Source organism: Diabrotica undecimpunctata, chromosome 2, assembly GCF_040954645.1.
Source record: "Diabrotica undecimpunctata isolate CICGRU chromosome 2, icDiaUnde3, whole genome shotgun sequence".
Classification (NCBI taxonomy): Eukaryota; Metazoa; Arthropoda; class Insecta; order Coleoptera; family Chrysomelidae; genus Diabrotica; species Diabrotica undecimpunctata.
Genome location: NC_092804.1, coordinates 38031425 through 38054341, shown reverse-complemented (window position 1 = coordinate 38054341; position 22917 = coordinate 38031425). Strand labels below are relative to the sequence as shown.

General features: G+C 31.6%; 2 protein-coding genes across 2 annotated transcripts; one reads left to right on the top strand and one right to left on the bottom strand.

Annotated features, from left to right (window-relative positions):
• Positions 1–1850: 1850 nt before the first annotated feature.
• On the bottom strand, positions 1851–18559 carry LOC140434429 (2',5'-phosphodiesterase 12). The gene is made up of 5 exons (XM_072522690.1): positions 17712–18559; positions 16703–16842; positions 13517–13965; positions 7887–8004; positions 1851–4575 (listed from the first exon to the last, which is right to left on the bottom strand). Exons 1-5 carry the CDS (start codon positions 18485–18487, stop codon positions 4316–4318), a joined length of 1743 nt encoding a protein of 580 aa, XP_072378791.1. The 5' UTR covers positions 18488–18559; the 3' UTR covers positions 1851–4315.
• Positions 18560–18921: 362 nt separating this feature from the next.
• Positions 18922–22636, top strand: meigo (Solute carrier family 35 member B1 homolog meigo). The gene is made up of 3 exons (XM_072522693.1): positions 18922–19633; positions 20346–20555; positions 22286–22636. Exons 1-3 carry the CDS (start codon positions 19061–19063, stop codon positions 22469–22471), a joined length of 969 nt encoding a protein of 322 aa, XP_072378794.1. The 5' UTR covers positions 18922–19060; the 3' UTR covers positions 22472–22636.
• The last annotated feature ends 281 nt before the right edge of the window (positions 22637–22917 follow it).

The following is a 22917-nucleotide window of genomic DNA, read 5'->3' as shown; positions in this document are numbered from 1 at the left end:
AAATTCACAGTCATCATCCAGTACCATGGTGGAATAAGGATTGCAAAGAAGGAATACGGCAAAGTAAAAAAGCTCTAAATAGGTTTAAACGGCACAAAACTCAAGAAAGTAAAATAGAATTCAAACGATTAAAAGCTAGAGCCCAATTAATCATAAATTATAATCATAAATAAAAAAAAATTCAAAAAAAGCCTCATGGTCAAAATACGTCTCAGAAATAAACAGTTCTACTCCAATGAGCGAAGTTTGGAAAAGGGTAAAAAAATTTCCGGTTTAAAGTATTCTTCATCAATTAACAACTTAAAATAAACAATACCACAGTCTCTTCTTCACAAGACATTGCTAAAACTCTTGCTTTTACCTTTGAACAACATTCCTCTAGTGAAAACTATGACATTAATTTTAGGGACTACAAGCTAAAGAAAGAACGCACCATCTTGTCTCTAGAAGAAATCCACGAAAACACCCTATCTCAACCTCTTACTATTATAGAACTAAATAACTCCTTACTAGATATGAAAAACTCAAGTCTAGGACCCGACAATATTCCTGTTGCATTCCTAAAGCATTTATCAATCTTAGCAAAAAACATCTACTGCAAATTTTCAATCAAACTTGGCAACAACGACAATATCCGTCTATATGGGCAAAAGCCACAATTTTGCCGTTTTTAAAATCCAGAAAGCCTCGACTTGATCCAGAATCATACAGACCCATCTCTCTAACATGTGCCATGGCTAAATTAATGGAGAAAATAGTCAATGCCCGGCTTATGTGGATACTGGAAAAATCTCATTTCTTCTTACCAGAGTAAAACGGCTTCAGACGTAACCGGTCAGCAATTGACAATATCATGAATAACATGTGCATAGCTATTTTCTTCAATATAAAGAAAGCCTTCAATACGTGTTGGAGATTCAACATCATTAAAAATTGCACGCATCCAATATTAGAGGACACTGCTTAGCCTATATCGAAAATTTGTTAAAAGACTTTTCTTTCCAAGTAAGAGTTAATAACGTTTATTCTGATTTTTACACTGCAGAAAACGGTACCCCACAAGGCTCAGTACTTAGTCCTACCCTATTCCTAATTGCCATAAATAACAAATTAAACAAATTACATAAACCTCTCAAAGCTCGCCTCTATGCCGACGATTTAGTGGTTTACATTAAAGGAGCACAAAAAGAATCTATGTGCAGAATAGTACAGACATTTTTAACCCAACTAGAGGAATTGACAGGTAGTACAGGCTGTATTTCTTTTCTATTTAATTCTCCATTACAAAGACAACTGGTATGGTGTTTACGAAAAAATCATCCATTACACCAGTCCTTTATCTTCACAACAGCATCATTCCCTTCCAAAACTTCGTGAAATTCCTTGGTATGTGGCTGGATCAAAAACTTTCCTGGAAAAAGCACATACAACACTTGGCGCTAACATGCAACAAAAGACTCAATTTGCTTAAAACCGTATCAAATCGTTTCTGGGGTTCCGACTTCTCTACACTACTCCTTCTGTATAAAACACTAATTAGATCCAAACTCGATTACGGTTCAATTGTTTATGCCTCCGCAACCAAGAGTACCCTAAAACCGTTAGATACAATCCACAATGCTGCACTTTGAACCTGTTGGTGGATGCGGCAATGTTTCTTTTTAATAATAAAAAAAAATAAATAAAAAGGACAGGGAAGCCTTTGTGATAAAAAGGAAATAGAAAGTGGTATATAAAAGAAAGAAGGAGTATTGTGAAATGATTTGACATAATTGTGAGAATGTAAAATGGACAGAAATCTCAACTGATCCAGATACATCCACAAGGTAAAAAAAAATCCACACATAATGTACATTTAATATAAAAAAATACAATTATTTATTTATTAACTGGTACCACATAATTACATATAAAATATTACAAAATGATACATTCAATTAAAAAGTATACAAGCAATAAATATATTGCTGTAAATTAAAAAAAAAATACAAAACCTAGTCCCTTTACATGTTTAGAAATAATCTTTCTGCACATAGAAATAAGTCAAGGTCTATTTTACTACCATTTAGAATCATTCTGTTTATTGGAGAATGTTTAACAAAATTACACATATGAAACTTGACTGTAACATTTGAAAATGACCGAGTCAATCTAGAAGGGATATTAAAATCAATTAAAGACCACCGATTATTCAACCAATAAGTCAGCCTTGAACCAATTTTTGAATGCACTAATTTATGCAGAAACTTAGTATCTTAGCCTTCCAACACAACAACATCTTCATACATTAAAGATCAAGGATCTCCACTTCAAGTTTATCTGTTGACTGATCCAGCATGAATGAGAATAAATACACAGAATACTGATGAAGCACCACTTTCACACAAAATTTCACAGTTTCATCTGCATTTGTTCTAACTTCTTCTTTAAGTGCCGTCTCCCGATCGGAGGTTGGATATCATCATCACTATCTTTACTCTATCTACTGCTGCTCTGAAGAGTTCTATAGAACTGCATTTAATCCAGTCCCTTAAATTCTTCAACTGACACTCTCCTTCCTCCTCTTATCTTTCCCTGTATTATCAGCTTTAGCAGTTCATATCGCTGTCCCCTCATTACGTGTCCCAGATATTGTAACTTTCTTATTTTTATTGTGTTTATTATTTCGCATTCTTTGCCCATTTCTCGCAATACTTCCGTGTTAGTTTTCTTCTGTGTCCATGCTGCGTGAATCTTCCTGTAACACCACATTTCAAAGGACTGTAACTTATTTGTTCTAACGCTAATTGTTAAATCTCTCCTTTTCTACTTAATGTCTACCACAGTAGCTTTCTGATATCTTTGTCGTATGCCTTCCCAAGATTAATAAATATTATGTGAAATCTTTCTCTTTCACTCTAAATTTGTCCATTAGCTTTCTTATAATAAAAACTTGCTGTTGTGGACTTGTCTTGTATCAATCCACTTTGTCTGAAAAAAATTAAGCAAATGTTTATGAAAATTTTATATATATATATATATATATATATATATATATATATATATATATATATATATATATATATATATTGTATTTGAGCTTTAGTAGAGCTTAAATTTGGCATTTTATATAGCAACATGCTATGTTATCAAGTATTGTCCATAATAATTATAGAAGGTTGTACAAGGTTCTTTAATAACTGCTCTTCAAACCAGTGTAGAAAGTTATCTTTATTCATTTTCCGTGGAAATCAGATAGTTTGGTTTTTTAAGAATATCTCGCTTGTGCCTCATCAGTAAATCCATACTCATTACCAGCATTGATTGTAATATATCTGTAAAAAATACTCAAAGATTTTATAAACTTGTGACTAATCTTTTCCCATCTGTTTTTTGGTTCTGACACTTCCTTTGTCTTCATTTTGCCATGAACGACATATTGTTCCATTTTAGAAGAGTTATGTTTAATAAAAAAAAACAAACTTATACAAAAATTTCTCGTAATATAATTTCTTAAAATAAAGTTCTCTTTACTGCAATATTAGGCAGTTCCATAAGTCTACCCCTTGGAGAATCTTTTTTTCATCTGAAACCCAATTCGTTTAATAACCTCCATAATTAAAAAGATTATTTTGTGGAGTATTAAACTTAAACAGTTATTTCATAAAATTTATATTATTAATAATACAAATGTTTTTGGTTATTTAACCAATATAAATCTAAAATTTTCAATATAATCATGATTACATTTTTCTGATTATTATACCATGTTGACGCCTATGAAGGATCGAGCAGTTTTGTATGGGTGTTATATTATTAGCTTTGTTGGGGAAATTTTATCTCTAAGGTTGATGTTCTGGAAATTTTAAATACAAGTGACGTCACTTTGTATAAATCGTGGCGTGCAACGTTTTTACGTTGAAAAATAGTATACTCGTATATAAATATTGTATTCAAATTCTAGGGCGAAGAAAAGTATATTAGAAACAAACAAAATTTTATTTAATAAATTTAAAAAATCTCCATATAAAAAGATGTTTCTAAAAATATAATTTTTTTGGTCTGTGTAGTTACTAATACGTCTTCCAAAATCCTTTTATCCAATTCTAAAATGTATTTCGTAAGTTTTGCATTGTATATATTCAATAAAAAGTTGAGACAATATTAAAAGTCCAAAATATCCTTAAAAATATTAGGGCAATGCATTGAAATTGGACATTTAAAAATAATAATACATTAGAAGGAACGGTGGTGGACTATGGGAGAAGTCAACGAAAAATCAAAATTCTATTAATTCTCTAACAATATGAACAATTCTTGCATATACCTAAATACTTCATAACCATTTTAAATCGGACACTAAAGCAATATGATCAGACGGAAAGACAACACTGGGCAACGCAACGTTTGCTGTGACTTCATCATGACTGGGCATGGGAATTACTTGGGAAACTAAAAAGTTATCTTTTTCATAATAAATATAGTCCAAGCATCCGTTAAAATTTTCAGTATAGTTTGTATATCTAGGCGTACCACAGGCACTGGCCAAGTTGAACGGTTGTTTTAAATCCACGCCCGTAACAGCTTCTTCTTTATCTGAAATATTACTTAAGATTAATATATCGTATGATTTTATTAATGATTGTGGCAATAATAAATAACAAATATATATTTTATGGGTATAAAACCTTTCTGCAGAGCAGTAACTAATATTTCAAATTATATAAAAGGCAAAAAAATTTTGAAATAATTTCAGAACCACAAAAAATCAAATAGTGGGTGTTAGTAGGTGAATATGAATGTGTATTCAGGAAAGGAAGAAATAGTACAAAATGGTTTAAAACAAAAGTTAATATATTAACTTACATTTTATAGAGAATTATGGCTGTCTATTAAAAAGTTAATTTAACAGTTGTACACTTCTATACAAAAGCATGAAAGTTCTGAGAAGAAAGCTAAACAGCAACAAAAAAAATTATAAAGGTGAAATAACATCTAACAGAAATGAAATCATTACAACAGTCGAAGAATTATACAGAGAACTTTATAAGAGCCAACAAAAGATACACACCCGAAGAGATAGAAAAAAAAAGGGGAGTGGTTAACTAGGGTTCAAAAGACATACCAGAAATTCTTCTTCTTATTGCGCCGTCTCCTTTCGAAGGTTGGCGATCCAAATGACAATTGTAGCTTTGGAAACTGCTGCACGAAAGATTTCTGTGGATGAGCAGTCAAACCATCTCCTCCTTTCTCCATACCAGAGATTACTAAGAACGGGAAGGCACCTTGAGAAGATGGTATAGTAGTGGAGGCTATTAAAGTGGGAGAAGTTCTCGTCGAAAAAATTTAAAGGCTATTAAACTTATGTCTGTATGCAGGAATAACCCCAGGAGATTGGAAAAACGTTTTAATGATATTAATCTATAAAAAATGAGACCCTACGGAAATCAAAAACTATAGTCCTATAAGCCTCCTCTCCCATTTTTATAAACTTTTTACCAAAATAGTCACTTGCAGATTAGAACATAAACTGAACCTCATCAACCAATATAACAAGCTGGTTGTCGCTCAGGTTTCGGTACCAATGATCATCTTATTGCGCTAAAAACCTTAATAGAGAAAACCATAGAATACGACCGTCCACTAGTACCTACTAGTTTTTGTTGATTTCCAAAAGGAATTCGATACGATAAAATCGAACAGAATAATCAGGGCTCTAACCTAGTGTCGCGTGGATTATGGATACGCCCGCTTAATTTAAAACCTCTATCAACAGTAAGTGTTGGAGAGAGCTGTTCGACAAGAAGACACGATGTCTCCCTAGCTCTTCACACCAGTTCTGGAGTATGCTTTCAAAAAACTCAATTGGTACAAGACCGGGATAAATTTCGACGGAAAAATGCTTAACAATAAAATTAGACAACACCGTAGAAGAGATTAAACAACACAGAAATCTCATGATAATGACTTAAAACTACTAGAGACTATCAAACACAAGAACTACAAAGAAGAATTGTTGTAGGTTAAGCTACATACGGTATAGCCTAAGATCCCACTACAGGATCACTACGTCCATAACGTGGGTAATCAAACTCACATTTTTACATACATTTATAATTAGGAGAATACTTTGATAATAGGTTGCCAGTAAAAACGTGGCCGCAAATATTTTTAATTCAATTAATAGTAATTAATTTTTGACACAAATTGAATTTCGTTCATTTATTTTTTAAATAAAATACGCTGCTCATGACGTATATATGCATGTTTTTTTATATCAAATTAAAGCTAATTTTGTTCTTAATATGATGATATAAGTTTTCCTAAGAAAAAATGGTCGAAAAATAGGGTTGACAGCTGTTAAAAACGCGAGGTATCTCTTTGGATTAACAAAAGAGTATTCCTTCCACTAGTAATTCCACTATTGAAGTAATGTTGATTTGCAGATGATATTATCATTATGTCATTTATTACGTTATTTTATGTCGACATGTTGTGTATCGATATCGCTTGAAATAATTTCTTTGGCTAGTAAGTCGACCTGATTATTATCCTCATATCCAGCATGTGCTTTGGTCCAGCGGAAATGTACCTTTATCCCTTTGAATAATAGAATTTTTTTAATATGTTGAATTCTATATAAATGGTCTATATAAATATCTAAATTTTAAGTTTGAGCGTCTATATTTCTCTATAGATTTTCCATCCTCTTTATACCGTAATATATAAGGAACAATTCGAGTATACAATATATTTTTTGATACTTCGCTAATAGATGAAACTAAATAATATAATGAGAAATTACCTCAAAATAAAATTGAATGTTGGTGAATAATATTGATGTTCAGAATGAATACTCAAGAAATATTCGAAAAAAAAAATGTATTTACCATGTAATTTATATTACTGTATACTCTATTCACTGAACTCAGTTCCAACTCAACTATTAACTAAATTTAATAATTAATTTTTGAAGCTAGTATACATCAAAGCACGTGCTCATAGCCAATATTAATTTTAAATTAAAAGTAAAAAATTATTCATATGCAGTTTATCAGCAAAATTTAACTTCATCAATAAAACAAAGGTTTAAATGTTTATTTTTTAAATTTTATAATTGTTTATGGATTAGTATTTACAAATTGATCAAAATTCATGAATATACACTTCCACTAGTCATGATTATTCTTCTCTTGTCAACTAAAGAATTAACAGTAAAATCGGTAAGATAGTTTCGAAACAAATTCAGATTTCTGCTTTAATCTGAACCTTCTATAAATGCAAGGTATAACAGACGTTGATAAAGATGTTAATAGAGACATGGGGAATCTAAAATTTGCATTCCACGACATGTCTATCAACTAAGCAGAAATCCATAACGAATTTGTTTCTTGTACTCATACAGAGTAGATCCGAATAAAATGAAAAAGACAGCAAAGATTCGATTTCACGTTCAAAGCGTCTATGTATCTGTTGATACGTATTTCGACTTAATAAGTCTCATCAGAACAGTTATTCATAGCCGTTCTTTCTTCTGAATTTGTTTCGAAACTATCTTACCGATTTTTCTATCAGATGTCGCTATTGCGTCCATAACGAAGCCATTTTATTGTTGCTTCCTAAAAGACAGAAGATTATTTTTCACGTTAAGAACGGCTATGAATAACTGTTCTGATGAGACTTATTAAGTCGAAATACGTATCAACAGATACATAGACGCTTTGAACGTGAAATCGAATCTTTGCTGTCTTTTTCATTTCAATTAACAGTAACTTTATTTCATCTATTAATAATGAGTAGTAGAAATTTTGAAGCCCAGTGAATAGACTATACTTTTCTTTATTCTTAACATTACTGTCATATTGAACATACTTGTCATACAAACTATGTTTTTCTCATTTACTTACTACTTTGATAATCGATAAAATCGCTTGGAACTGCTCCTTCTGTATACAGTTTATATATTCCACATTCAGGAACGCTGTTAAAATCTCCGCAGAATATTAGCGATATCCTCTTGGATGTCTAAAAAATTATATACATAACTATATTGTATAGGACTTTTAAATATTAATTACAGCACAAAAAAATATATATCACTCTCAATTATCTTCTTTTACAGATAACTGTGTATTTTTATGCGATTTTGCTTCTTCTGTTTCTGCCATTGCACTACATTTTCCGTTTGTGATTTTCATTTATGTTACCATGTAGAGTATACAGGGATGAGTGCCTTAAGAACCGGCAAAATAACGCAAAAGATAGAAAACATAATACGTTGTGAAATAAAAAGAGATGAAAGTAGTAGAGGTGAGAAATTATCGATATCAACTTATAATTTACTTTACATTACATTAGAATTATAGAAAATTTCCCACCTTTAGACGTTAGCTTATGAGCTGGTTGACTTCAGTCATAGTAATACGTATCACGTAATGTAAGTAAAAACAGTTCAAGTAGGAGTATTTTTTATCCAAAATTAAAGTATTGATCAATAATAAACTATGATTTGAGACGTCGCATACACTCTTCTCAATACAGTATTATCATAGCTTGTTATTCTGTATTCGTCAACACAGAATTAATTATCAAATTACTACTAATTAAACTGTTTACTTACATTTGCTTTATTGCCTTCAATCAGTTTTTACTTTATGCGAAATTTAAAAAATATAAATGTTCGACGTCATACTTGTAATATTATGACTGAAGTCAACTAGCTCATAAGCTAACGTCTAAAGGTGGGAAACTATCGATAGTCCTAATGTAATTTAATGTAAATTAGAGGTTTCTATCGATAATTTCCCACCTCTACTACTTTCATCTCTTTTTATTTCACAACGTATTATGTTTTCTATCTTTTGCGTAATTTGGTCGGTTCTTAAGGCACTCATCACTGTATACAGGGTACGGCAGATAAATAGCCAATTAGATATATCTCGAAAACTAAAGGTAACTGAATAACGAAAATTGGATAGAAGGGGTTTTGAAGAGTGAACTGTTTAATTAATATATTTTCATATATTTGCTACTTCCGGTTATACTAGTCTTACTCCCTCTTGACTGTCATCCAAAGTCTCCCTAAAGATTTCTTCAGAGTATAGATTAAAAATACTGAGTGACGAAACAAAACCTTTTCGTACTCCACGTTTGATGGGTAGTTATTCAGTACGACTATCTCCAATTTGGATAGAGGCTACTACTTGATTGTAATATAAGTATTTTAGCAGTCTTATATTGTATGGTATATCGAAAAGTGTATTGTGTTGTACTAGGTCGAATATTTCAATATCGTTCTCTAATTCAACTGTGCGTCTGTTTCCCCTAGCTCTTACCAGTGTTAGCTTTTTGTCTTTTGAATATTTATTTCTCGTCTAGTTAATTCTGAATATATTTCTGCCGCCTCTTCTGTTCTGCGAGATATAATGTTAATGTCATCGGCATAGGTAGGCATCTGTAGTGATTTATTTGTTAGGAGATAAGCTCTTCCTATATTCAACTGTCTTAAAACATATTAAGCGTCAGGTTGGCCCGTCTCCTTGCTTTAATTCTTTGACTATTGAAAAGTTCTCAGCGAGCTTATTTTGTACTCTGACAGTTGCTTTTGACGAGTCCATTGTTGGTTTTACCAGTCGGATGTATTTTTGGGGGATGTTAAAGCTCTGCAATATTTGATATAAATTGTATCTATTAATGAGTCATGGGTCTGTTGAAAATCTATGAATATGTTGTGGACATCCATGTCGTATTTTGCCACGATTTGTTTAGAATTATTTAATATATATATATATATATATATATATATATATATATATATATATATATATATATATATATATATATATATAGTAAACTCTTAAATATTGGGGAAATCTGCAAGAAAGACTCTAATGTGTATCAATTGTTTAGAGTCTTTCTTGCAGATTTCCCCAATATTTAAGAGTTTACTATTTAACTAATCTGCAAAGATTAAATTTCTTTTCTATATATATATATATATATATATATATATATATATATATATATATATATATATATATATATACAACGCAAAAGTCTAAGGATATTTTTATAATTTGACAATACCAATGACAGAAATTTCATGACCATATAAATTTGCTTGTAATATAATTGTTGATACAGACACTCACTTCTTATCAAAAAAAAATTGTAAAACTGATAGCAATACGTGTTTTAGAATGTTTTTTCATCATCATCATTGGTGCTACAGCCCTATAAAAGAGCCTCGACCTTCCCAAGTCTATTACGCCAGTCAGTTTTATCCATTGCCAACTGTTGCCAGTTTGCTGCGCCTATTTGTCTACCATCCTCATCTACACCATCCCTCCATCTGAGTTTTGGTCTACCCCTTTTTCTACTTCCCACAGGTTGTGACATAAGGATTCTTCTAGGAGGGTTGTTCTGCTGTGATCTTGCCAGATGTCCTGCCCATCTTAGTCTTCCTATTTTTATAAAGGATACTACGTCTTTACCACCAAATATATGTTTATATCTGTGATATATCTCGTAGTTGTACCTCCTTCTCCAAACACCATTTTCACAGATACCACCAAATATTCTTCTCAGGATCCTTCGTTCAAATATAAGCAGGAGATTTTCATCTGCCTTGGAAATGGTCCATGCCTCAGACCCATATGTCAACACTGGTTGTATAAGGGTTTTGTATATGGTTATTTTTGTTTTTTGGCTTAAGTTTCTGCTTCTCATATGTCTACTCAGTCCAAAATAGCATTTGTTTGCTAGGATTATTCTTCGCTTGATTTCTTCAGTCATGACGTTCTCCTTGGTGATCAGGGAGCCCAAGTATGTGAATTTGTCCACCACTTCAAAGGTAGAATTATCAACCGTGAGTTGGTGGCCGATGTTTCTGGCTCTATTGTTGGGTGTTGATGCCATTATCTTAGTTTTATTTTCATTTACTTGCAGGCCCATATTTTTTGAGGCGTGTGACAAGGTGGTATACATTTCTTCTAGCTTGCGTGTTGTGCGGGCAACTAGATCAACATCATCTGCATATGCCAAAATTTGGGATGATTTATTAAAAATGTTTCCTCTGCTGTCTATTTGGGCATCCCTGACCGCCTTTTCCAAAGCTATGTTGAAAAGGAGACACGCCAGCGCATCTCCCTGTCGCAACCCAACATGCGTTTCAAATGCCTGTGATTGTTCGCCCTGTATTTGGACTTTGCAAACAACTTTACGCATTGTAGCCTTAACCAATCTTATCAGTTTATCGGGGATGTGGAATTCATCCATGGCTTCATACAATTTATTTCTTAGGACACTATCATAGGCCGATTTAAAATCTACGAAAAGATGGTATGTGTCGATATTAAATTCATTGGTTTTTTCCAGTATTTGCCTTAGCACAAAGATCTGGTCTGTTGTTGATCGACCAGGCCTAAAACCACTTTGATATTCGCCAAGAAGCTCCTCTGAATATTCACTCAGACGACCATATAAAATACTCGAAAATATTTTGTATGCTGTATTAAGGAGGGTTATTCCCCTATAGTTTCTACATTCTAATTCATCGCCCTTTTTGTGTAGCGGGCAAACGATCCCAATACACCACTCTTCTGGGATTTGTTCCTCATTCCAGGCTCTCAGTATGATTTTATATATATGATTAGTCAGAGTAGCACCTCCACATTTAATAAGTTCCGCGGGTATACCATCACTTCCTGGAGATTTATTATTTTTTAGGTGTTTTATTGCATCCCGTACTTCCTGAATTGATGGAGGCTCCAATGGTGTATTGTTGTTTGCTCCTGGGGGTGGTTGATTTGGATCTTCTACTTCGATAGTAAGCAGTTCTTTATAGTGTTCCACCCACCTTTTCAATACTTCTTCTTTTGTATTGAGTATATGCCCCTCCTTATCCTTACATAGTCCGATCCTTGGTTTAAATTCTTTTCTTGCTAATATAGTTTAAATTCTCTATATATATATATATATATATATATATATATATACAACGCAAAAGTCTAAGGATATTTTTATAATTTGACAATACCAATGACAGAAATTTCATGACCATATAAATTTGCTTGTAATATAATTGTTGATACAGACACTCACTTCTTATCAAAAAAAAATTGTAAAACTGATAGCAATACGTGTTTTAGAATGTTTTTTATAATGGACAAATAAATCGAAATTTTTATGTTTTGTTTATTTTTAATTTTAGTCACTTTATACCATTCTTACTTAATAGGTGAGTTAAAGATATTGTCTTTTTACCATGCAACGACAACATTTAACGTTGGACGAGATGAATAGAGCTGTGGGCCTCCTTCAAGCTGGTATGCGACAAAATCAAGTTGCTGACCAGCTGGGTGTCTCCCAAAGCGTCGTAAGTCGTTTGTGGCGTCGGTTTAGAGGCACTGGGAGTTCAGCCGAGCAATATCCAGGACGTGGTCGCTCTACAACCGTCGCTCAAGACCGATATTTAATTTTAAATGCCAGAAGGCAGCCAACAATAATAGCACCCGAGCTGGTTAATGAATTACAGCTTGTACATAATGTAACAATTAGGAGCAGTACTGTGAGGAATCGTCTCTATGAAGCCAATCTTCGTAGTCGGCTACCACTGAGATGTCCACCTCTATCTAGAGGCAATCGCTCTGCAAGATTAACCTGGTGTCAAGAGTTTCAGAATTGGACTGACAATGACTGGGCCACAGTTTTGTTTAGTGACGAGTCTAGATATGGATTTCATCCAGATTCTCGTCGGACAAGAGTTTGGAGACGACCCGGAAATGAAGAACGATTACGACATCTTCAAGAAATGTATGCATACAGAGGTGGTGCATTAATGGTATGGGGCGAAATCATGATTGACGGAAGAACTGACCTCATTTTTCCACGTAGCTTTCTCACAAGTCAGCAATATTTGGACACTATTCTTGAACCTGTTGTGCGCCCGTTTGCTGCTGCAGTTGGAGAAAATTTTTACTTTATGCATGATAACGGTAACTAACATGCTGCGCATATTGTAACAAACTGGTTGGATAACGAGGGTATTGATGTATTGCCGTGGCCAGCACAATCACCGGACTTTAATCCCATTGAGTATGTATGAGACATGCTCCAACGAAGAATTACTCCACATATGAGCAATATCTACAATGAGTTTCAATTAAAAGAGCTTCTGAGAGAACAATGGGTACAAATACCTTAAGCAGAGATTAACAATGTGATTCGGAGCATGAACAGTAGATGTAGAGCTGTGATAAACCAACGTGGTGGCCATACTTTATTTTAAGTTTATATTTTGTATTTTTGACATTTTATTTAAACTACAAATTTTGTATTACTTTTTTTAAGTTGATTACAGATAAACAAAATACCTCTATTTATAAAAATATCGTTAGACTTTTGCATTGTGTATATGTATATATATATATATATATATATATATATATATATATATATATATATATATATATGTATATATTATCGGCGACTTAAATTAATGACTATGATTTAAATAAACTATGCGTATTATGATTACCTTTTCTTTTAGTGATGTAATAAAATTTTCCAAATACCTAATTGCCAATCCCCCTTGTAATAACCTTATATGATCTGCATCTGGATGAAAATAAAGATGAGTATTAGCCACTACTATAATATCCTCCCGATTTAACGCGTCTAGAACATTAACTTGCATTGTAGTAGCCCTTTCTAAAATCCTTTTAGATAAATTTTCATTCTTAGCGATTTTTTCCCATATATCTTCAAATATTTTGTCATGAAATATGTGTTCTGAAAACACAAATCTGTGGGACTCCAGCAGATTAAATTTCTTTTTATAATAGAATAAGGCTAGTCCCTCTGCAACTTCATTTCCTTTGGTAAAAAAGTTGCTTCCATATCCTAAATAATTAAATACCGGATCTAAGTCATACTGAAAAACCTTTCTGTCTACTTCTTGTAGACAAATAACGTCAGAATTGTACCCTAAAACAAAAAATATATTGGATTCGTCATTTTGGGCTGATTTGTTAAGTAAAATTGAAATATTCCAATTTATAGTTCATGAAAAATTTCAAGTACCTAATTACTTTTTACCTCATTTTAACGAAATTTTAAAAATGAAAATGATAAACAATATGATAGAAAGGCAATTAATGCGGGTTATTCAAGACAGAAAAAAGTGATATGCTTTGTAGAGAAAAAATTTATTATAATATACTATTATCAATTTTTTTAAATCAAATAAAACGCAGATATCGAACATAGTATTTTATTAAATCTTGCCCAAGTACTTTCGCTCTCAGAGCATCTTCAGGGGTATTTCGTCAAAATTATAGGCTACCCAACAATTTTATGAATGTCATAAACATGCACTTCGTATAAAATGTTTTAAAAAAAAAATTATTTTGAATAAAAATGTTTATTAGCACTTTTCGTGTAATATGAACCGCTCTCAGAAACAACGCTTGAAGCGACCGGCGATTTTAAATGTCAGTAAGCGCGCGAAATCAATATTCAATAAAATTTGTATCAGCTCCACGGTAAAAAATGGATATCTCTTGATCCGAGTGTCCTATCTAATAAAATCAAGATTCGTTTTAAAGGTAAAAAGTGCAGCTTTCGTATGCAATTTCGATATTTTGCCGCATTTATATTTTATAAGGGCGTTAAATAAATAAACGTGGCGCGATTTTTGCCATTTTTTGTGATTCTCATGAGATCAATACAATGTATCACTTTCATTGACCGACCACTATTTAGTTTCCATAACTAGTGCCTAATCTTCAAAACCTATAGCATTAAATTTTAGTTTTGACTTTTGGCAACAAATGTGAGGTATTTGAAATATGCTTAAAAAACGCTAAACTTAAACTTTCACATTACAAACGATCTAAAACATTTAAAACTGCTCCTTTTTAATTGCACTAGTAGGTTTTTCAAAAGTACCCAACTTCTGCTACAAATTTACAAGTAGCAAAAGCTTCAGATCCGATTTTTAAAAATAGTTATCATCAAATAATTTTCACTTACATTATTAGTTTATGTGAACGTCAATGTCAGTCATTAGAATATACTGAATTTTATTATGATTTTGTAAATGCAGACTATCAAGATTTCAATAACTATCTTTCAATGATCCTTTGGGAAGAAAATTTGAATTTGTCAAATATTGATGATGCTCTAACAGAATTTTATATCATACTTAATGTCATTATTATTGTTCGTACCAGTGAAAAGATTTAGAACTTCTAGTTATCCAAAATAGTTTAATGTCAACTTAGGCATTTAGTTGTACAGAAAAAAATTGCTCATAAACATTAGTTGGCTTCCTGTAATCAAGAGGATTGTGTGATTTTCTCAGAACTTAGAAGATTGTGTAAAGATTTATCAAATCAATGTTATAACACTTATCTGAATCAAGTAAGTAAACTATAATTTATGCAGTAATCCTAAGTACTTTTAGCAGTTTGTAAATAGTAAGAGAGCAACAAATGATTTACCAGATAGTATGTATTATGCTAATGTTATAGCAACAAATGGACAACATATTGCAAACTGTTTCACTCAATTTTTTTTAACAGTTTATTTGCCACAATCAAATATTAATAACTTGGAAGTAAAGGAAAAGAGCAATCTTTTTATACCTAATTTTTCAATATCAGTCAAAGATATTTTAACAACACTTTATCCTTACCTAATAAGTTAAGCAATGCTCCAGATGGTATTCCTGATTATTTTCTAAAGAACTGTATTTATTCACTAACTAATACTTTACATCTTTTTTGAGTCATTATTAAACACATCAGTTTCACCAACATGGAAGCATTCTTATATCTGCCTAATTTTTAAATCAGGTAATAAAAGTAAGGTAATAAACAAGACAAATTATTGAAGCGTTTGTAAAAAATCCTCTATAACAAAACTTTTCGATAGACTACTGCACGATCAATTAAAATTTTATTGTAAAAGGCATCTAATACATAATCAACATGAATTTTCTCAGAATAAATCAACAGTAACAGATTTAGTACTCTTTGAACAAAAAATATTAAACGCCTTGAAAAATAATAGTCAGATGGATACTATTTATAGTGACTTCTCCAAGGCATTTGACAGAGTAGATCATAACATCCTATTAGAAAAATTAAATGTCCTCGACTTCAGTCATCAATCCTTATAAGGTTTAGCAGCTTTTTAAGAAACCACACAGAACAAGTGATAATAGGTTGTTTTACTTCAGATATAATTCATTTGACATCAGAAGTACCCCAAGGTGCTCACTGTTCACCCTTGTTGACTGACTGAAAACCGAAGAAAACGGGCGGCCGGCACGAGCTTGTGTGATGATAAGACGAAACATCTGGCAACCAGTTATGTTAGGGTTGGATTTCGATTTCGGTCTTACAAATAGTTCTTTCGCGAACTAGTTCATTTTTGTGAAATATTTCTCTTGAACTAGTTCGTCTAAAAGAACTAATAAGCACACCTCTATTAGGAATGTAACTCATTTGTATTGTTCCTTCTGATATATGTATAGGATCCTACCTAGACATAAACACAATATTTTTTTAGAATTGTGTTTGCTGTCTTTTGCAGCCACAAAGTCAATTTTAATGTTTCCTTATTTTCTTAAGTGGCAATTTTGTTCCATACAATTTCAAAATATTATATTATAAACATAATTTAAAAAATTAATAACAAACATGTGTTTAGATCTCACCTAAAATTTCCTTAACCAGTAATTGTTTTCTATAGTCAATTTCTAATGCATATGGTGGGCAATATGGATGCAACACTGTCCTTGTGAAATCAGAATCACAATATAAGTCTGCTAAAATGTTGTAAGTCACAATACGTAATCTACAAGAAAAAAAAGTAAATAAATACATATTAAATGAGTAAGAGGTTTTTTAGTACAAGTATTGGGGATATCATTTACCAGGGAGTAATTATCACATAGTAATAAATTATCAATTTATAACACAACATATTATTTGTCAATAAAATATACTCTTATCTAATTTTAAATTGATACAAAATATAACACTACTTTATTTCCTGTTTCCCATTATTTTTAACAATTTTAATAGTGGTTGCCATGTTGGTACTTGGTTGTACAACATAAAATAACAGCAAAAATATAGAAAAGAAGTTAGCCTACTGAAATGAATAGATCAAAAGAGTTGTAAACTTATTCAACTAAAAAAAGTGATTTTATAAAAAAAAACTACATTATGAGTAAAACATATTAGTAAAATTTTAAATTTTGTTATCTTGTATGTCAGGTACAAAGGCTAAACCATGAATAATACTGTAGCAAGAGAATAGAATCATTCAAGTTACAGATTTATGAACAAATATAATATCAAGAAATAAAAAAATCCACTGGTTAACTAGTGATTTTTAAATTGCACCATAGACCTATAATGTGGAAGTTATTTTTGTGTTCTGTCTTTTTGATTTATGTATGATCTAAAAAAAATTCTCTCCTTTTAAAAATATGATCACACTGGTACTCTCTTCAGATTCAGCTTTAATTTGATTCAGGATCTGAGAATTCAAGACAATTTAATGTATTTATGTCCAGTTTTTCCTGATTCTTGCTACTGAAAGCTATGAACTATGCTTTGATACCAAAAAATAATTTATTGAAGACAGAGTTAGAAAACTATTTTGTTTATTCATGAACACCGGAAAAACTGAAAAAAAACAATAAAGTCTTCACCTACTCATTTTCTTTTGTCCTTTGTTTTGTAAACTGGTGTCTTAATTCAAATGGACACTGGCCTGGATTTGCCTCAACTTTACACACTGACACACATTCTACAGTGGGTCCTTCAAACTGCTCATTTTTTGGTTTGCAGGTAAGCTTCAAGTAATGATTTATGTCTTCATTTGATGGTTCATAAATATAATCATTACCAACAATAGTCCAATTTTTCTCATCTACAGATTTAGACCAAATGAACTCGGAAATTTCTTTATTTGTAAATACAACTTCAAATTTGGATGGATATGTTGGAAAGCCAGCTAGCATGGACATGGGAAGGGAGAGGTTGTCTACCCAAGGTGAGTTTACAATAACATCATATTCCTTATCCATTACCTTTAATGTTATATTATTTCCGGGTTGGAATATATTTTCACATGTCACATCTTTTGAGACTTCTACTTTATTTAACAGTAATGAAACGTCAATCTTTTTTTCAGATTGTTCCCCATCTAGATTTTTTCGTCTTTTAACTTTCTTATTTATAACCTTCTCTACATTTGTCGCAACCCTAGAAGTAAAAGATTCAACACTTTCTGTTAATTTTCTGCTAAAATTAAATTGTCTATTAACTTTTATTTCGTCATTACTATACTTTAAAGCAAGTTCGAATTGATCACCACTATCTAAATGACGTAAATATGCTTTTTCCATATTAAAAATGTATTTGTGTATCAATCTATAAAACGACAATTTGGAATCCACTTTTGTTAATCTGTTACATTTAAAAAACATTCCTTTCTTTATATTAACTGAAATAACTCATAAATCCCTTATTTTATTATGACCAGCAAGAGGTTAGGTTGGGTAGGGTAGACGTTTAAAACGTCAAAAATAAGTCTTCTTTTTCATATGTGGAATGTGGAATGTAGACGTAGACAAATGAGTTCTTCCCTTTTATATTGAATTACGATAATACATTAAAAATTTAATTATGTTTCTCTTTGATTTTATACCCTTTTACAAACAGTCATGTTTTATTCTCTATTGCGACGTTTTATCCTAGAATTGGAAATATAAAAATTAGATAAAATAAAAAGATAACCTGAATAAAATTGGTAGCAATGTTTGTCTTCTGTTAGTTATGACACGGAATAATTTTTATTTTCTTTGAGTCAGTCATTTGTTTATATTTTTCGTCCAATCAGAACTAGACATGAAAGCCTAAAGTGATTGACTGACAATCCGAAGTTGACGCGTAAACTTTAAATTTCTCGTAGGTTAGGATTATAAGTGAAATATAGAAACCAGCTGTAACATAAAAATATTAATTTAAAATAATTGAACAAAGTGAATTATTTTATTAATATGCACAAAAACAACAAATTCTTCCTTTACGCCGCTGGAATATTCCTGTCATATTTTTATTTTGGAATAGTACAAGAAAAAATCACAAGAGGAAAGTATCCATATGAACTGACTAAGGAAGATGGTACAAAAGTTATAGAAAACGAAAAATATACGTATGCGGTTACTTTAGTTCTAGTGCAATGTATAATAAATTATTTAATAGCTAAAATAGCTTCTACTATGTGGCCTCAAGGAGAGGATACCACTCGTAAATTATATTATGCAAGTATGTCATTCACATATTTATTAGCTATGATCTGCTCAAATATGGCACTGCAATGGGTGCCATACCCCACTCAAGTAATTGGAAAATCTGCTAAACCAATCCCTGTCATGATATTGGGAGTTTTAATTGGGAGAAAGACTTATGCTGTAAAGAAATACATTTTTGTATTTATGATAGTTTTCGGCATTGTGCTATTTATGTTAAAGGATAAAGTTAAATCACAATCTGAGGAGGCTTCTACAGGTATAGGAGAATTACTGATAGTACTATCTTTAATATTGGATGGTCTGATAGGAGCTATACAGGTAATAATTTATTACAAATAATATTGTCAGGTGTTTTAATGTGTGAAAGTTATTTGAATGGGTGCCAAAACATATTCTTAACAGTAGATATTCAAATATAGATTTATTACATTCGATAACATTGTACAAAGATGTAATATAAAAGGAATGTTGTGTTAATTATTTTCAAAATAGTTTCTGTTAGGTTAAGCTGTGTACACACTTGAGCATTTGCCTTGAATGAATATTTTTCACCCTCTTTTGCTAGATCAGTATAGGGCGAGCTGAACAGATCCACACTGCTCAGCTAGAGCCGAGAGTTCTCAAGTTGCTCAGTGAGTACAGAGAAAAACTCAAGATGCCTAATAATAAAAAATAGAAATGTTTCAAGAAAATTGTCTTTTACTTTTCGACCATTTCTGAAGATTTGAAGAGCTTTTGGATCCAAAACATAAATTTTCTATTTAAAATTTATGTTATAAATTTTATTGTAACAACTTGAAAAAAGAAGATGTTCATACTGGAGGTAACGAGTAATTTGGTAAACAGTAACTGCTAAACAACTTAGTTATAATAACAGCTCACAATTTTTAAATAATATTTTTGAAAATGATTTCTGAATTGGAGATTGAAATGTCAAATAGCGATTATTTGCAGGTAATGACAATATCAATTGTAATTTCTATTTGCCACAAGAAAAAAGTTTCAGAATATTATTATTTATTTGTTTTAGGATAGAATTCGAGCTGAATCTAAACCTACAGGAATTCAGATGATGCAAGTAGCCAATGCTTGGTCCACATTGTTCTTGACTGTGGCCATTGTAGTGTCACAAGAATATTTAAGTTTCTATGAGTTTGCTGGCAGACACCCATCTGTGGTTTACAATCTTCTAATGCTAGGTATTACTTCTGCTGTAGGACAACTGTTTCTCTATTCAATGGTAAGTTTGTTTTATAGTAACAATAAAATATAGTAAAAAATAACAAAAAAGCAAAGGAAACCCAGCAGATTACATTGTAGTAACATTAAAATCAATTTTAAAATAATTCTTACATGAATAAAGAAAAATATCCTGCAAGGGTGGTGCTCTCTTTAATTATGACCGAAAACACCAGTTAATTCACTTTGACTTAAATTATTCATTGATTGCTAATTAGAAATGAAATGCGTACAGATTACACAGCATGGCAGTCAACAGAAACAGTAGAAAAAATTAAACCCACTAGAACTGTTCTGAGAAGAACTAATCAATTTTTCCAGGCTTGTTCTGTTGAATGACAAATTAAGAAAAATGTATGAAAGATAGAGGCACTACTACCATGCCTGTACAGACTTCTCAAAATTTACAATGAAAATGTTTGTTTACTAAGAATAGTTAGCGTAATTGACATCCCTATACACAATGTCACAAAAACAAGTAACAAGTAACAATTTTGCTAAATCCATCCATTGGCCAGTTTGAAACTATTGACAGGGATCCTATAAACTTTATCAAGAAAATAAATGATGTCACACTAAAACCTGATAATAACTTAATAATTTTGGACATAGTTTCACCATTCAGCAGTTCTCTGAGAACATTACAGATGTTTTCTGTTATTGAATTGGGTGGCAATGGGAAGTCTGTTGTACCCAGTTATTGCAACCTGGTTCATGGTAGTAGATAAAAAGCTTTTATCCTGGTTTAGTCACTTGGAAATATATAACAAAATCCAATCAATAACTTAGAAAACCAACAGACACAGCCCTTATTTGGACAACAACTCAAATCATGTGAACCTAGATTCTTGGGAGAAAAGCTGAAAAATCTATAAGAAGTGTTAAGACAAAACAGTTATATTTTGCTATATTTCCAAAGAGTTAATCATACTATTGACCAACAATTAGAATTCAGGAGGTAAACATTTTGGAAACTTATTATAAAATAATTACAGAAAAATGTTACAAATGGAATCTGCAAGAACATGAGGTTTATCTTCAAATCAACAAAAATTATACAAGAGAGTCGAAGTGTAAGATCGACCAGCGATCTAAGAGAACTGTTTTCCAGGAATACTGCTACTGGAACACTTCTCGTAGTTGTGATTCGGTATATATTGGAACAAAAAAGGTTGTATAAATTAGTATCTTCTTTGGTACTGCAAAAAATCAGCTCTTGTCAGACATACCATCACACAAGACAACTACCGAATGTTACTTGAATAATACTTTAGTAGAGTACCACAATACTATCCACAGGTATTCAGAAGGGCTAATAGAAATTCAGAGACACCTAATTAATAGGTGAATCGCAAAGAAGAGGGTTTGCATGTAGAGGATGTGGCTCTCAACACTAAGAAATACCAAACCTCTCCCAAGACTTCTGTTTTCCAACGGAGCAACCGACAGATCCTGGGAAGTACATGACAGCTACAAATAGCACATATACTTCAGGAAGACCATTAGTGAGCGTCGAAAACGAAAGGACGACGTCATGTCTGCGTCTGCTCTCGCATTGTATTTGATAATGTTTGCTGCAGTTGCAGTCATAAACTTGTTTGTTGTATGTTATGTAGTAATATAAATATAACAAGTAGATAAGCATAAAAATTTCGAATTTATTTATATATTAGATATATACATACATAAATGTCAACTATTAACCATAAAATAATTTAATAATCTTTTTAGGTATCCGAATTTGGACCTCTTGTAGTATCAGTAGTCACAACAACCAGAAAATTCTTCACAGTTTTGGCTTCCGTCCTGATTTTCGGCAATCCCATATCTAGTAGGCAATGGATAGGTGCTGTGATAGTATTTACTGCACTCTTTTTGGACGCTTTTTACTCCAAAGGTGCCGCAAAGAAAAAATAACCTTCAAATAAATCATTCGTTCCTAGGCAATTTTAAGAGAAATGTTTTGTACTAATTTTGACATTGTTTTTATTTATAAAAATTAGGTAATGAAATATGTTTATATTTATTGTATTATTTTAATACAAGTTTATTGTGTATTAAAATGTATAATTGGTAAAAAAATGTGATCATACTTTTCCTTTAATAATCCATTTTTCAAATCCTCATATTTTCTGTACCTACATGGTCAAACTAAGGTATAACTGAAATTTATTTTAGTTTGCCTACATTCTTTTTATTATTTATTTAGCATATATCTATATTCTTTTCAGATACAATTTGTATTAACTCAATATTAGTCAACTCATTTTACTCTTACATATACTTTTAAGAAGTTATCTGCGAGTTCTGAATTTCGTTTGTGATATTCTGATTTTGCATGAGTTTCAAATATTTTTAGTGGA

Excerpts from the sequence above, each read along its gene's own strand:
- LOC140434429 (XM_072522690.1), bottom strand. The coding sequence starts at position 18,487 with ATGTTTTTTAAATGTAACAGATTAACAAAAGTGGATTCCAAATTGTCG. Across the intron at positions 16,843-17,711 it reads CAAAGGACAAAAGAAAATGA|ATTACGTATTGTGACTTACA; the intron begins GTAGGTGAAGAC and ends TTTTTCTTGTAG. Across the intron at positions 8,005-13,516 it reads TTACATCACTAAAAGAAAAG|ACATCCAAGAGGATATCGCT; the intron begins GTAATCATAATA and ends ATAATTTTTTAG.
- meigo (XM_072522693.1), top strand. The coding sequence starts at position 19,061 with ATGCACAAAAACAACAAATTCTTCCTTTACGCCGCTGGAATATTCCTG. Across the intron at positions 19,634-20,345 it reads GTCTGATAGGAGCTATACAG|GATAGAATTCGAGCTGAATC; the intron begins GTAATAATTTAT and ends TATTTGTTTTAG. Across the intron at positions 20,556-22,285 it reads AACTGTTTCTCTATTCAATG|GTATCCGAATTTGGACCTCT; the intron begins GTAAGTTTGTTT and ends TAATCTTTTTAG.